This window comes from Lichenostomus cassidix, chromosome 5, assembly GCF_008360975.1.
Source record: "Lichenostomus cassidix isolate B80296 chromosome 5, HeHo_3.0, whole genome shotgun sequence".
NCBI classification, from domain to species: Eukaryota; Metazoa; Chordata; class Aves; order Passeriformes; family Meliphagidae; genus Lichenostomus; species Lichenostomus cassidix.
Genome location: NC_139486.1, coordinates 33,691,620 through 33,703,849, shown reverse-complemented (window position 1 = coordinate 33,703,849; position 12,230 = coordinate 33,691,620). Strand labels below are relative to the sequence as shown.

Genomic DNA, 12,230 nt, shown 5'->3' with positions numbered 1-12,230 from the left:
CAGTTAAAGCCAGGCTTTAGTTTGTTACATACCTTTTGTTGCTCAGTGCTGATAATCCTCATATAATAGATTATGCTCCAATGGAAACCAAAATCAAAGCAAAAAAAGAACAAAACATAGCACAAATCTCTGAAAATTGATGTGTCTCTCATAGATAAATGAACTTTTAGATTCCTGACCTCACATATGTGGAAAGAAAAAATGGGGATTTGGAATGAAAATATACGAAATAAGAGTTTAAAAAATAATAAGAACAAAATCCCTCTGCAAGTAATGAAGGAAAAGCATTGAAAATCTGGTTAGCTTGTGGACATAATGTACTCATGTATTTATTTATCATCTATCCTTACTTGGAAAGCAACACCTAAGCAACCAAGATCATGACTATAAATTTACCTTCAGAACAAAATCTCCATACAACAATCCAGGGACAATTGATGCAGCATAGTGAAAAGAGGGATGAAGCAATAGAGGAGAGAGTTACAAGACTCAAGAGCAGGCTGAAGACTAAAGCAGCAGCCAGGTGAGCAAGAGCAGAAAGGGAAAAAATGGCTAAGGGAGAATGGGGAGAGACACCCAGTTAGGACTCTGATTGGAGGACTGGAGACACTGAACACATATCTGAATTAGGCACAGATGGGGAAGATTTTAAATACAAACAAGAATCCAAAAACCAAGCAATTTAAAAACAGAGCAGAGTTCCAAACTTTGGAGAGCAGCAGCAAAGGTGTGAGAGGTGAGACAGGCTGGCACAGCCACACTCCACAGGCAGCACGTTAATACAAGAATGGCCATTGATGTGGTCAGCTGCTCTGGGTCACCCATCCCTGCTGCTGGATCCTGCACTAAGGAACCACTGAAACCACAGTGTAATTCATCCAGAATAGCAGAGGAACAGTAACAATTTGAGTGACTCCAACGTAAAGCAGAAACAACAGCTCCATATTGGAAAAGTTGAGATACCTGATCTCTGAGGAAAAAGTGCTCTCTTTGTATCACAGAGGGCTAATGAAATTAATTAGCTAATCTTTGTACAGATTTTTGACATGACAATGGCCCAGATGAAGTAGTTACACTATAAAACTGCAGCAGTCTCCCTGATCCTTTATTCTGATGGTGTTTTTCTGGGCACCAGTCCAGGAACACAGGCAGCGAATCCCAGTTACTAGATCAGCCCAGTTCTCTGTCCCTGGGGACAGCTCAGGAAACCGATGGGCAAATGATCTTTATCAGCATGGCAGCTCAGAGTCCGCAGTACCTGCCCCTAACTCTTCCTCTCCTGACAGCCCCAGGCTCTCCTGCCTGCATCCAGCCCTGGCACCCGACAGCCGGAGCACGCCCAGCCCGGCAGGGAGCGGGAAGAGCTGGATGCTCCCTGACAGCACGCAGCCAAGTGGGAAGTTTACAAGGACGAGAGGGAAGCACACGCTCTCTCAGCCCCGCTGTCTCGGCAGCCGCCGTTGCCCTGTGCTGCACACACATGCTGCTCTGGAGCTGTGTGATTCCCAGGGGATTTTCTGAGCAGAAAGCAGTCCTGAACAATTCTCTTTTCCATCAGCCCTGTGACCACACACAGTGACTATTAATAGCCACTGTGGAAAACAAGGTTATGTGCATACTTTGCGATGGCACAGACAGGACTGGTTCAAGAAAAGAAAAAAAATTCTCTCTTAACTGTGTTGTGTTTCCCTCCTATCAGCCTGTCATCTCTGATAGATTTACTGATATAGGCACATTTTGTGTTTCATTCTCTTCTGTTTTCAATTTCTCATGCTCCACCTTGCTTTTCTGATTCTCAGTTGTCTGCCTAGCAGGTGCCCCCTCCTGGCACTGTCCCACTGAACCTCAAAGTCTCAGACCTAGATGGTGACAGAGAGTTTAGAGCCTGGCATTTCTATATGGGACTGGGAATATTCATGGTAAAAAAGGATGTGCCACTTCCTTCCTGGAAAGCCACAGTACCCTATTCACGCCATATCCAGGGCAGGTATGCACATTATGCATTTCTCTCCAGCCTCCGTGCTAGGCCAATGCCATTACCAGTAAAACTTTGGTAGTAGGAGAGACTAAATTGTTTGTTATTCATTGGAAAGAAAAATAGGGTGCAGTTTGTTGGGAAGAGGACAACCATAAGTCAGGGACTGAGAGTATGATTTCCCAAAGCCACCCCAGCAGTGACCCAAGTTTAGACTGGTCAAAAGCACCAGTAAACTCAGAAGACAGTTGCTTTTCTGTTGGAAACACATTACCTGAGATCCTCAATGACATGAAGCAATAGTTAACTTGTTTTCTTAATTTAACTGGAGTGGGAAACATCTTTTCATAAAAAAAAAAGCACTTGACCAGCTATGCGTTGCTGGGCATGAGGGGAAAGAGGGAGAAATTGATTGATTGCTCCGTGTCTCCCTATAATGATTTGTTATAATAACATGCAAAGTTATCTCACTTTAAAACAAGTCTCTCCTATGATTAAAAAACAAACAAACAACACACTGCTCCTCCTGTTCAAGCATTTTTACTCCAGTACCCACTTCCTTCCAAAGCCTACAGATTCCCTGTATTCAACTCTCACTGACCTGTGTCTGGTCCCCCAGAACCCTCAGCTGCTGTGCTTGCAACTAATCTTCTATATCATCTCTGCTCCACAGTCACCTCCCCTTCTGTTCCCAGCTGCCATCACTAAAACATTTACCACTTGCTGAAGATGGGGGTGACTTCTAGGAATAGAACAGCACTAAATAAATAATGACAGAGGGAGCAGAGATTGGCCATTTGCCTGCAAGAAATTTTTATGAGGGGGAGCCTTTTAAGAATGTCTCCTCCATGGCAAATTACCTTCCCCTCTGTTATTCTGTCCACTTCTTTTCCGTAATACAGTCACATTAGTTTCCAGACATAATTCATTTAAGTATCAATATTTGGGAGCTGAGTAGGGAGCATCAGCACAAATTCTTTTCTGGGTGAAAATAGGCTGCTCTTGGCAGGGGAGGGAATAAAACCCACACACAGGTCAAAGACTGCTACAAACACAAAACTGCTTCCCAAGTAATGTTTTTTTCAGGCTATGCCATCTTCACAGACTGGGCAACACTGTGGTTACTACACAGAAGTAGTAAAAGCTGGGAAAGCTGGCTTTAGAAATGGATTGTTTGTATCTACACTGCAGACTGCAGCAAAGACGTACTTAACTACAAAAGGTAAGAACCAGAGATTCAGTGATTTGCATAAAGAAACGTCATCAGCTCTAAACTTCAGTATTCAAATCCACCACTTCAGTATTACAGAACATACTTCTGTCCTTGGTTAAAGGTTATAGCAAATGCTTGCCAGCTCTAACCTTCCTGACTGCTGATAACACACAGAAGCTTACAACTCCCTAATGCCAGATGGGAGAGAATTCAGAGCCACCTTCTCCCCAGGGAGGAGCCTGCATGTGCTGTTCCAAGCACTGTCACTGTCAGGCAGCACAGCAGTACTGATGCTGGTCCACAGACCCCTGCAGACCACACACACACATACAGACCCACATGCAGTCAGCTCAGCTCTGCCATCTCACACCCAAAGGACTCAAAGAGCTTTGAGTGCTAAAAGAACAAAGTCAGGCAGTTTAGGGGCAAAATACACAAGCTGACTCTTCCTCTTTTGTGAAACTATCATAAGGTAATTATCCAGAGGAGGCAGCTAGTCTCTATTCCCACCCTGAAGCTCACATAGCACAAGATCTGGACAGATAAAGAAGAGAGCACAGTGGGCTGCCACATGTGTAAAGCAGACTCAGAACAGCAGGGAAACTATGCCCCACGTTTTACCCTTAGCCTCAGCCTGGCTGGCTGCACTTGAAGAGTCAAGCACTCAGGCTCTTCACTTATCCCAGCACCCTTAGGCTTTGTATTTCACCCGAGCATCCCTCAGCAACTGTGGCTTACCTCCTGGACCACTTGGCTGACTGCCTCCCAAAGGGTCTCTTCCAGAGCACACCGTACAGCTGCACTTTGGTGCTGATGTCCAGAGCATCCGAATCTGCCTGTTCCATGGATGGAGAAGGGGAGACAGAACTGGATTTTGAAGCGAACATCATAGATGGATCTGGTTCTAACTCTCCCCCTCTGCGTGGCAGCTCAGGGAATCCGATTAAATGCAATGAACCAGCAGGACGTAACCAGCCCAGCAGACAGAGAGACTGGGCTTTGGTTTGAATCAATAACTTGACTGCTCAGCACTCAGTCAGTAATTCTCTCCCTGATGCACAGATGATGAGAGTTTTCTCATTGCGTATTATTTCCTGATGCATTGCAAACAGCACACATCCCAGCCCAAGGGAGAAAGGAGAGTGAAGAGAGTCAGACATCAGAAACACAGAGAGGCAGAAAGAGCTCATCAGAGAGAAAGCTCTCAGCAATAGCAAGCCAAAATACCTCTGCACCAGAGCCAGCTTGGAAGGTTATTTCACTCGACATTGCAGCACTGCACGCAGAAATTAGGGCAAGACGGATGTTTTACTGACAGGCATCTCTGACACATATTCCCAAAATCTTGCTCTTGGAGACAGGTTCTTCTCATTTGTCCTGAGGAAAATTGGGGCAGAGTGAGTGGGAGCCAGCAAGTTCAATCAGAGCCCCTTTGCCATCAGGGCAGGGTGTGGGGGGGAGGTCTTGCTGTGCCAGTCTGGCACTGCCCACCTGGGGAGAGTTCACGTGGCTGCTGGGTTTGGACTGGGCAGTGTCTGTACTGCATGCCTTGCTCAGCCTTAAAGGGCCATAGCTGATCAAAGTTAGAGCATAAAATTCTGCCTGCCTTCATGCCTTGCTGCATCTTGGAGATGTGGCAAGGACAGCCTGTGCACTGCCTCTTGGGTACCAGCTTCTTGGCCACAACACAGACACACATGAATACGTCACACAGCTCAGGTGAGTCTGTGTTCATCTCCTGCTTAGTACTCCTACAGCAAGCTTTTTAATCTGGTTCCCTAAGTCCTTGCTCCTCTCTTGAAACCCTTCCTCCCTGCACAGATACAAGCACAGTTGTGCAAAAGAACCCATCTTTTATAATGCCTACAGGAAAGCAGTTTAGCTTCATATTGTTCTTTACTGCGACCTGCCTCTCCTCCAGAATTAGAATTTAGGGAAGAATCCTAGCTGCTAAAGCATCTGAGGTTTTGGGATATCATATAACCAATACAGACACATACATACTGTATGGCATGTATGCCATAGATGCTGAGGTGTCTGCTCCTGTTTTAACCTGCGCCATCCTATGTGAATCAATTTTGATGCTGTAATTGCTGCATGTCAGCCCTTCCCAATGCAGTTGTTCAGAAGAGACACAGTGCAGATACATGGTCCTTTCCCATCTTTGATCAGAAACCTGGGATGTGTTATAGGCTAGATCACACCACGAGGCATGAGCTCACTTAGCTTTATATGGTCAGAGGTACTTGCAAAGCATCTTAAAAAGAGGACATGCAGACAGCCCGCCTCGGGTTCACAGACTGCATTCAGCATTAGAGAAATTAGAGATGCAGCTCCCTGACAAAAGTCACAGTTGATCAATAGATGAGAGGGTCAGCAAACTCCATGATTTGTTACTTTCTCTCACCCTGGCTTTGACCAACCTTTTGGTCCCAGGCGGGACATGTCCCATCTCAGAGTGACATTAAGGTGGAGGGTGGAGAAGAGAGCAGTAGGTACTGCCTCCATCTCACCTGTGCTCTAACTCTTGAATATAACACTGCATTGCAGAGGAGAAGCATTAATGCTATAGACACCATTCTGTACACAGCACCAAGAAGGAAATAGTACTCATAACCAGGAGTGGGAAAGCTTTCCCTCAAATTATGTTGCACAAAGGGGAAAAATTATTCCGGGCCCAATGGCCTCACTTTATAAATGTGCAGTGAAAAGCCACGGAGCTCCCACATACAGATGACCCAGTGCCCCTGCCACTGTACTGCACCGATAATGCAAAGATCTGACAACAGTGACCTGCAGTGAGGAGAAGCAGATTTTCATCCTTTGCTTCTTTACTTAATTTTTACCTTATAAAGACCAAGAGACTAAAGAGGTTTCTAGTCTTGAACATCAAAAAATGAGATTTTTTTTTCCTCTGGAGGCCTCTAAGACAAGCAAGGCACTCAGAAGTTACAGCAAGTTCTTTAAAGTCAACGCTACAGGAGAGGGAAAGAACAACTTGCTTTTGTCAAGTGACAGGCAAGCAGTGCTGGCGCAGTAGACAGCAGCAAGGTGAATTTTGTAACTGCTGGTGTCTGGTCACAGTAATCTGTAGTAATAGCAGTTCTTTTAACGTTTCCTTTATGTGTGTATTAACCTAATTAAGGGGAAACACAGCTGTACATCCTTGAGAGAAAGCACTGGAGCTTTAATAAGAAAACCTTTCTGTGGAACAACAGGCTGCAATGGTATGGCAATTATTTTGCTAATATGTTGTTGTTATTTTTCCTACACACCAAGCCAATGAAATTTTGCTAAAACCTATGAAGCAGACAGCAGTGCAAGCCATATAGAAGTAACACTTCTTCACAGAATATCCTGAGTTGGAAGGGACCTACAAGGGTCATCAAGGCCATATCTTAGCCCTGCACAGGACATACCCAAGAATCACAGCATGTGCCTTCATCACAGGCCACTCTCCAGCTCAAAGCTGATTCCTTTTAGTTTAAGGAGACACATACTGGCTAACTTCAGCTGCTGAGAAGGCTTGTATTTTTAATTTTTTTTAAGTGAAAAGTTATACCTTCATGTTCTGGGCAGACTTACAATAGTGCATTATGCAGAAAAGAGCAAACTGCTTCTTGGGCTGGGGCCAGTAAGTTGAGCTGCCCTGGAGTTGGAGAGATAAGATCTTACCTTCCAGTATAGACTCCTTTTCCTTTTACTTCCTTTTAGCTTCTGATGGGTTCCACAGCCATTTTTAACACTGAGAAACACTAGCAATTATGGGAGGTATTAGCAGGTACCTGAAGGTGAAGAAATAAAGTCCAGTTCCAGTTGAATTTCTGGTATCTTTCATGCAAAGACAAAGTGTCACACGTACTCCTCAAAGGGATGCTTTAGCTTCCTAGAAACACAGTTGTGAGCAGAGGCTATTTTAAATAGAACAAAAGCAACTACCATCAATCCACCTCTAGTGAGATGCACTGACAGAGCATGTTTCTTTTGCACATGATTACATTTTCAGTTTCAGATGTAAAGTTAAAGCTGTTCTGCAGAAATCAGAGAAAAGTCACTCAGCAATGGCATTGAAGTCAAGTGCCTGTGTAGATTTGCAACCCCATCTGACATCACCCTCACAGATTTATAACTCCATTTGATATCATCCCTTGGTGAGAATTACGTGGTCTCAGTGACCTGTTCCAGCCAAAGCCCTTCATCAGCCCTTCAAACCCACGCAGATCCATGTTGGACAGCCCAGGAGTCATATTAATCCAAGTACTTGCTGCGGGTATAGTGCCACTTCAGGAGACTTAGAGGAACACAGAAAATAAGGTATCAGTTTACTGAAGCAAAGGGATTTGATAGCAAGCAGCCAGACCCATAGCCTGGCTTTTGGGAGGTAGCTTCTCAGGAACTGACACCATAGTCAATGACTATTTCTCTCAGCATGAAAAGGAGATACAACTTATTTTTTAAATCCTACTAAGAGATGTCTTCTGAAAGAAAATTAATTTACTCAAAGATAAACAAAGATTTATCTCAAAGTTAAACAAAGATTTCTGCTAAAAAGCCATTTTTCAGAATACATCAGAGTGGTCAGCTACATTTGAAAGCCTCCTCCAGAAAATAGTCCACAGGCTTCCTGCAAGGCACCAGCTTTTCAACCATGAAGCCTAAATACCACAAAGTGATCACACGGCTGACAAGCCAAAAGTGCTTGGACCCTCCATAGTTAAATAAGCTGCCTCCAACCAGAAACTTGTTCAACAGCAGTGAATAAATACTGCTCTACTTGTTTTTTCTTTCCGCAGATTATGAACCTACTGCCACATTCTCCTTTCCGTTCCTCCCTGGGGAAGTGCAGTGCTGCATGCCTGCAAGCCAGACTGCTCCAGCAGCCCCAGCCAACCAAACCCCAGTCCCATTTCTGAGGATGTGGGAGAGCGCAGCAGCCACCACAGGAGTGCTGCTTCCCTCAGCAGGAGGAGCGGCTGAACCGCCATACACGGGGACAGGAAAGAAGTTGCAGCAGCATCTTCAAGTTTCTGTCTCTCCTTCCTGGTCCTGGTCATCCAGCCAGTCACAGCAAGGTCAGGGCTCCTGCTGTGTACATACACAGGACAGGCACAAGACATATCTCTTGCCTCCTTCCTATCCACATTCTCAAGTGGTTATCTAAGTAAGAGGCACAAAGATCTACTGCTGCCATCTATCATAGCAGCAGACCATAACAGCTCTACTGCAAACTCTGCAATGTTGAGGAGAGCCAGCAGCCAGATGAAAGATAAACTGGCAAGGAAGGACATCGAAGACATTGTCCTCTGCAACATACAGCAGGCTGAGGGCTATCTCCTTTCACTCTTCTGTGAGCCATGCTCCCACACACCTTTTGTAGATGAGGCTTCTTTCATAATGCTGAAGCTTAGATTGTAGGGATAAACATGGAAAAGCTCCCAGACCTACTGCCTAGTCATCCACTTGTACCCAGTCACCTTCCCATGAAGTGTCTGCACAGAGAAGATATCAGGGGTACCAACTTTCGCTCAAGATCAGTCGCCTCTCAGTTTCTCCGTCAAAAAGAGAAAACAGAACATGGGAAATCCATTGCAGTCCTAAAACTCGATTCATTGTACTAACAGCATCACCCTCTGAGGGCAAGAAATGCTTGCGTAAGAGGTGTAACACTAGAGTCATTTAGAGTAGTAGTAAGGCTTGTAAGCAGGGGTTTTAGCAGCCCTCTTCAACTCTGTATAACCATGAGTATGTCATTGAAAGTGTTTCTTTAGACAGCAGAAACTCATTAACCTCCACAGACTCCAACGTAACTATAATCATATATCTTAAGTTAATTACCACTTCAGATACTGGCTGGGCATACAGACACAGAATAAGCATTTTTCCCTAATAATTTCAATCTGCTTTTAGATTTTCTGAATACTATGTAGCTTTGGTGTCAGTCAGTATGATACAGCTTAATTTTAATTAGGCCTACAAGTTTTTCTGAATGAGGCATTATTCTTTACCCCTCACCCACCATAAGGGTTTGTTAATCTCTCAGCATCTCAGACAAGAGGGAGAAGTGCTGTGATAAGGAGGGTGGAATGTTGTGCAATTCTGCCTGCAGGGATATTTGGGTAAGGCTTGCACATATCAGTAGAAGAATGGCTTAATTTGTAAGCTGGAACAATAGATGACAGCTCATCTTCTTGCTGCTGTGCTCATCCCTAATGGGTCTCTCATAAAAATGCTGATGTACATTTTTATTGCCTTAACAAATGAAGGAACACTCTACAGCAATCATCAGGAAGTCTGCAACACCACAGCTCCTAAATGTTTAAGTTTGTAGTGGTAACTCTATACCATAAATGCACCTAAAGCACTTCCTCACATCTCCAAAATGATTTACCACAAACTGCAGTGATTAAATCTCCAGTTACAGAGGTGACACATTTACTAAATACACTAAAAGAATGGTAATATACTGCATAATGCTTCACCATTAAAACTGAGTTTACTTGCCAAAAAATGAAGACTGGCTGGGAAAAACACTGGCTTTCTATCCTTACTGCTTTACATCTGCTTGTATCAGCTTTAACAGCACCTCTGTTGTTTGCTTCAGTTCTCTTACTGACATTAATCATATTCTCTTGTGCTTAAGCCAGTATAAGGAGATTACACTCTTTATTAATGACACAAGTCTTATGAGCTACCAGAAAAATCAAAAGCAAGCAACCAGCTGAGAGGATTGCTTGTTGGTGAAGTGAAAGAGCTACAACACTGTGTGACAGGATCTTAGATAAGTCTCTAGACAGCAAGTGCAGCAGAAAAACATAAATCCTTTTTCTAATGAATTGCTTATGAATCATCTCCATCAAGCGCTATCTCTAAAATGGATGCATGAAGTTTGCAAATGCATACATCACTCATCCTGTAACAGCAACATTCCCCTTTCTCTTTTCTGAAAATGCAGGTCTAAAATCCAGTCCTGCTTACAGGGCAGCTGGGAAGTATGGAGAACATCTATATATCATGTCAACTCAGCAGCTCTAAGAGGAATCTCATCAATGTATGCAAACCCTTGAGAGAAGGGTGCAAAGAGGATGGAGCCAGACTATTTTCAGTGATGCCCAGTTACAGGACGAGGTAATGGGCACACACTGAAACTCAGGGCACTCCCTCTGAATGCTTTTTACTGCATTACCGAGCACTGGCACAGGTTGCCCAGGGAGTTTGTGGAGTCTCCCTCCTTGGAGCTACTCAAAAACCATCTGGACATGGTCCTGGGTAACTGGCTCTAGGTGGCCCTGCTTGAGCAGAGGTATTATTGGACTAGATGACATCTGGCGGTCTCTTCCAGCCTCCATCACTCTGCAATCAGTGCTCTAGGCCACATTTTATTAGTGCCTTCACACAATATGCTCAAGAAATTGCCAAGTACCATCCCTGCACCAGGGAGGTGGAGGTCAGTCCATCTGTAAGCTGCTCAGATTGCTTTATCCCTTCCTGCTGCTCCAGCTGATAGTTTTATCATGCAAGGTCAGGAGGCAAAGTTGCAGACCACTGGCATGCAAAACCCAAACCCCACAGATCTGAAAAGCCTATGGAGGTAATTCTTTATGGACTGCCTTGTGACAGGGAGTCAACTTCCTAATTATTCCAAGTATCCCAACTCAAATTCTCATCCTTGCCCTAAAACCTGACAGTAGCAAAAGAATGCTGCAGTGGTAATAACTTTCTTTTACAAACCCCTAATATCATACACACAATGTCAGACACTTTGGCAAGCCACAAGCACCTTTCCATTTGCTCCTCTAATTCAATTATTTGAGCCCTACATGTGATTTAAAATGTTAAATCTAGTCCCAACCATATTTGGTAAAGTAATATTTTCAGTCAAAGGTGCTTAAGCTGGTAATTCTTTAAAGCTGCATCTTGCCATATAAATCCACTGAATTTCTTTTTCTAAAAGTTTTCCTTTTCTATAATCACAGTACACAGTGTACAATTCACTGGATTTTTAAAAAAATCTGTTAATAAAACCTATGGACCCTAAAAATGTGTCTTGAAGTGTCTTACAGGAAAAAAACCAACCCACTGCAAGCCCCACAAGCTTTAGCTCTGATAAAACAGAACTAATTTTCCAAGCACTCCTCCTAACCCCTGCCTGAGCACCTCTCAGAGACCACTATTAACATTTTACATACTACTATTCTTTGCCACTCAAAGTTATGTTGGCAGAAAATAAAAGCCAGAGAAATTCAGGAGCCTGAGAAGACAAGTTTTCTCCACAGCAAGAGCACAGTCCCCTCTCAGTCATAATGACCACCATGACATTAGAGAGAACAAAGGGAGCTATAGCTTAAGAGGCTTCCATGTGATTGCAGGCTGCAGGAGGAAGGTGAGGCTGCCTTCCAGTGAAACTGCATCAACAGTGAAGGCAAAGCAACACTGAAGAGCTGTCAACAGGTAAGCAGTAGGATCACTGTAGGGCAGTCACAAGGAAAGCTGAGCTGTGACTCAGTGCCTGAAAACAGCAGGAAGATAGGAGGAAAAAAAAACCCAAACAAACCCATGAATCATTAACAGGGCATGAAATATTACACCAGCACTTTCCCCCCATAAGACAAGAAGAAAAACTGGGCTAAGATTTAAAGCTGACTTTTCATCCAAAAATCATTAAAGCCCACACATGTATAGGAAAGGCTACTCTGTCACAAAGACTACCACAAAGAATGGAGGAACTTAGTGGCTGCATTTTGGGTTTGGGACGGACAAGACTGAGAGCATAGGATGGAGCAAAGACAATTTTCTTTAGCTCCAAAGCTAAAGGTATGGACACACCTGCTACTGCCAAAAGTCCTCAGGCCTTTTAACAGTGGCCTGGAGCAACCTTGAGCCCATCATCTCCCTGTTGGCCTCCAAAGAGGTCTCAGCCTTGTAAGCTCCAGAGATTTCCCTTGGGGTGCAGGAGATCGCTTGGGGCAATGCCAACTCCTAAACACTCTTCGAGAGAGGAAAGCTGAAAGTCACCAAATGTCCTGCTCAAGCAGAGCTGTCACA

At 44.1% G+C, this 12,230-nt stretch overlaps 1 protein-coding gene across 2 annotated transcripts in view; it reads right to left on the bottom strand.

Annotated features, from left to right (window-relative positions):
* The window catches only part of PLEKHD1 (pleckstrin homology and coiled-coil domain containing D1), a 31,903-nt gene extending 24,208 nt beyond the window's left edge, over positions 1-7,695 (bottom strand). Inside the window, exons 1-2 of one of the 2 annotated variants that reach the window (XM_085062163.1) lie at positions 4,416-7,692; positions 3,927-4,024 (exon numbers count right to left, since the gene is read on the bottom strand). In XM_085062163.1, coding sequence (XP_084918289.1) covers positions 3,927-4,024; positions 4,416-4,457 — 140 coding nt within the window. In that variant the 5' untranslated portion in view covers positions 4,458-7,692. Of the gene's footprint in view, positions 1-3,926 lie in introns of both variants that reach the window. The other variant, XM_085062162.1, reaches the window with a different exon arrangement.
* Between the last annotated feature and the right edge of the window lie 4,535 nt (positions 7,696-12,230).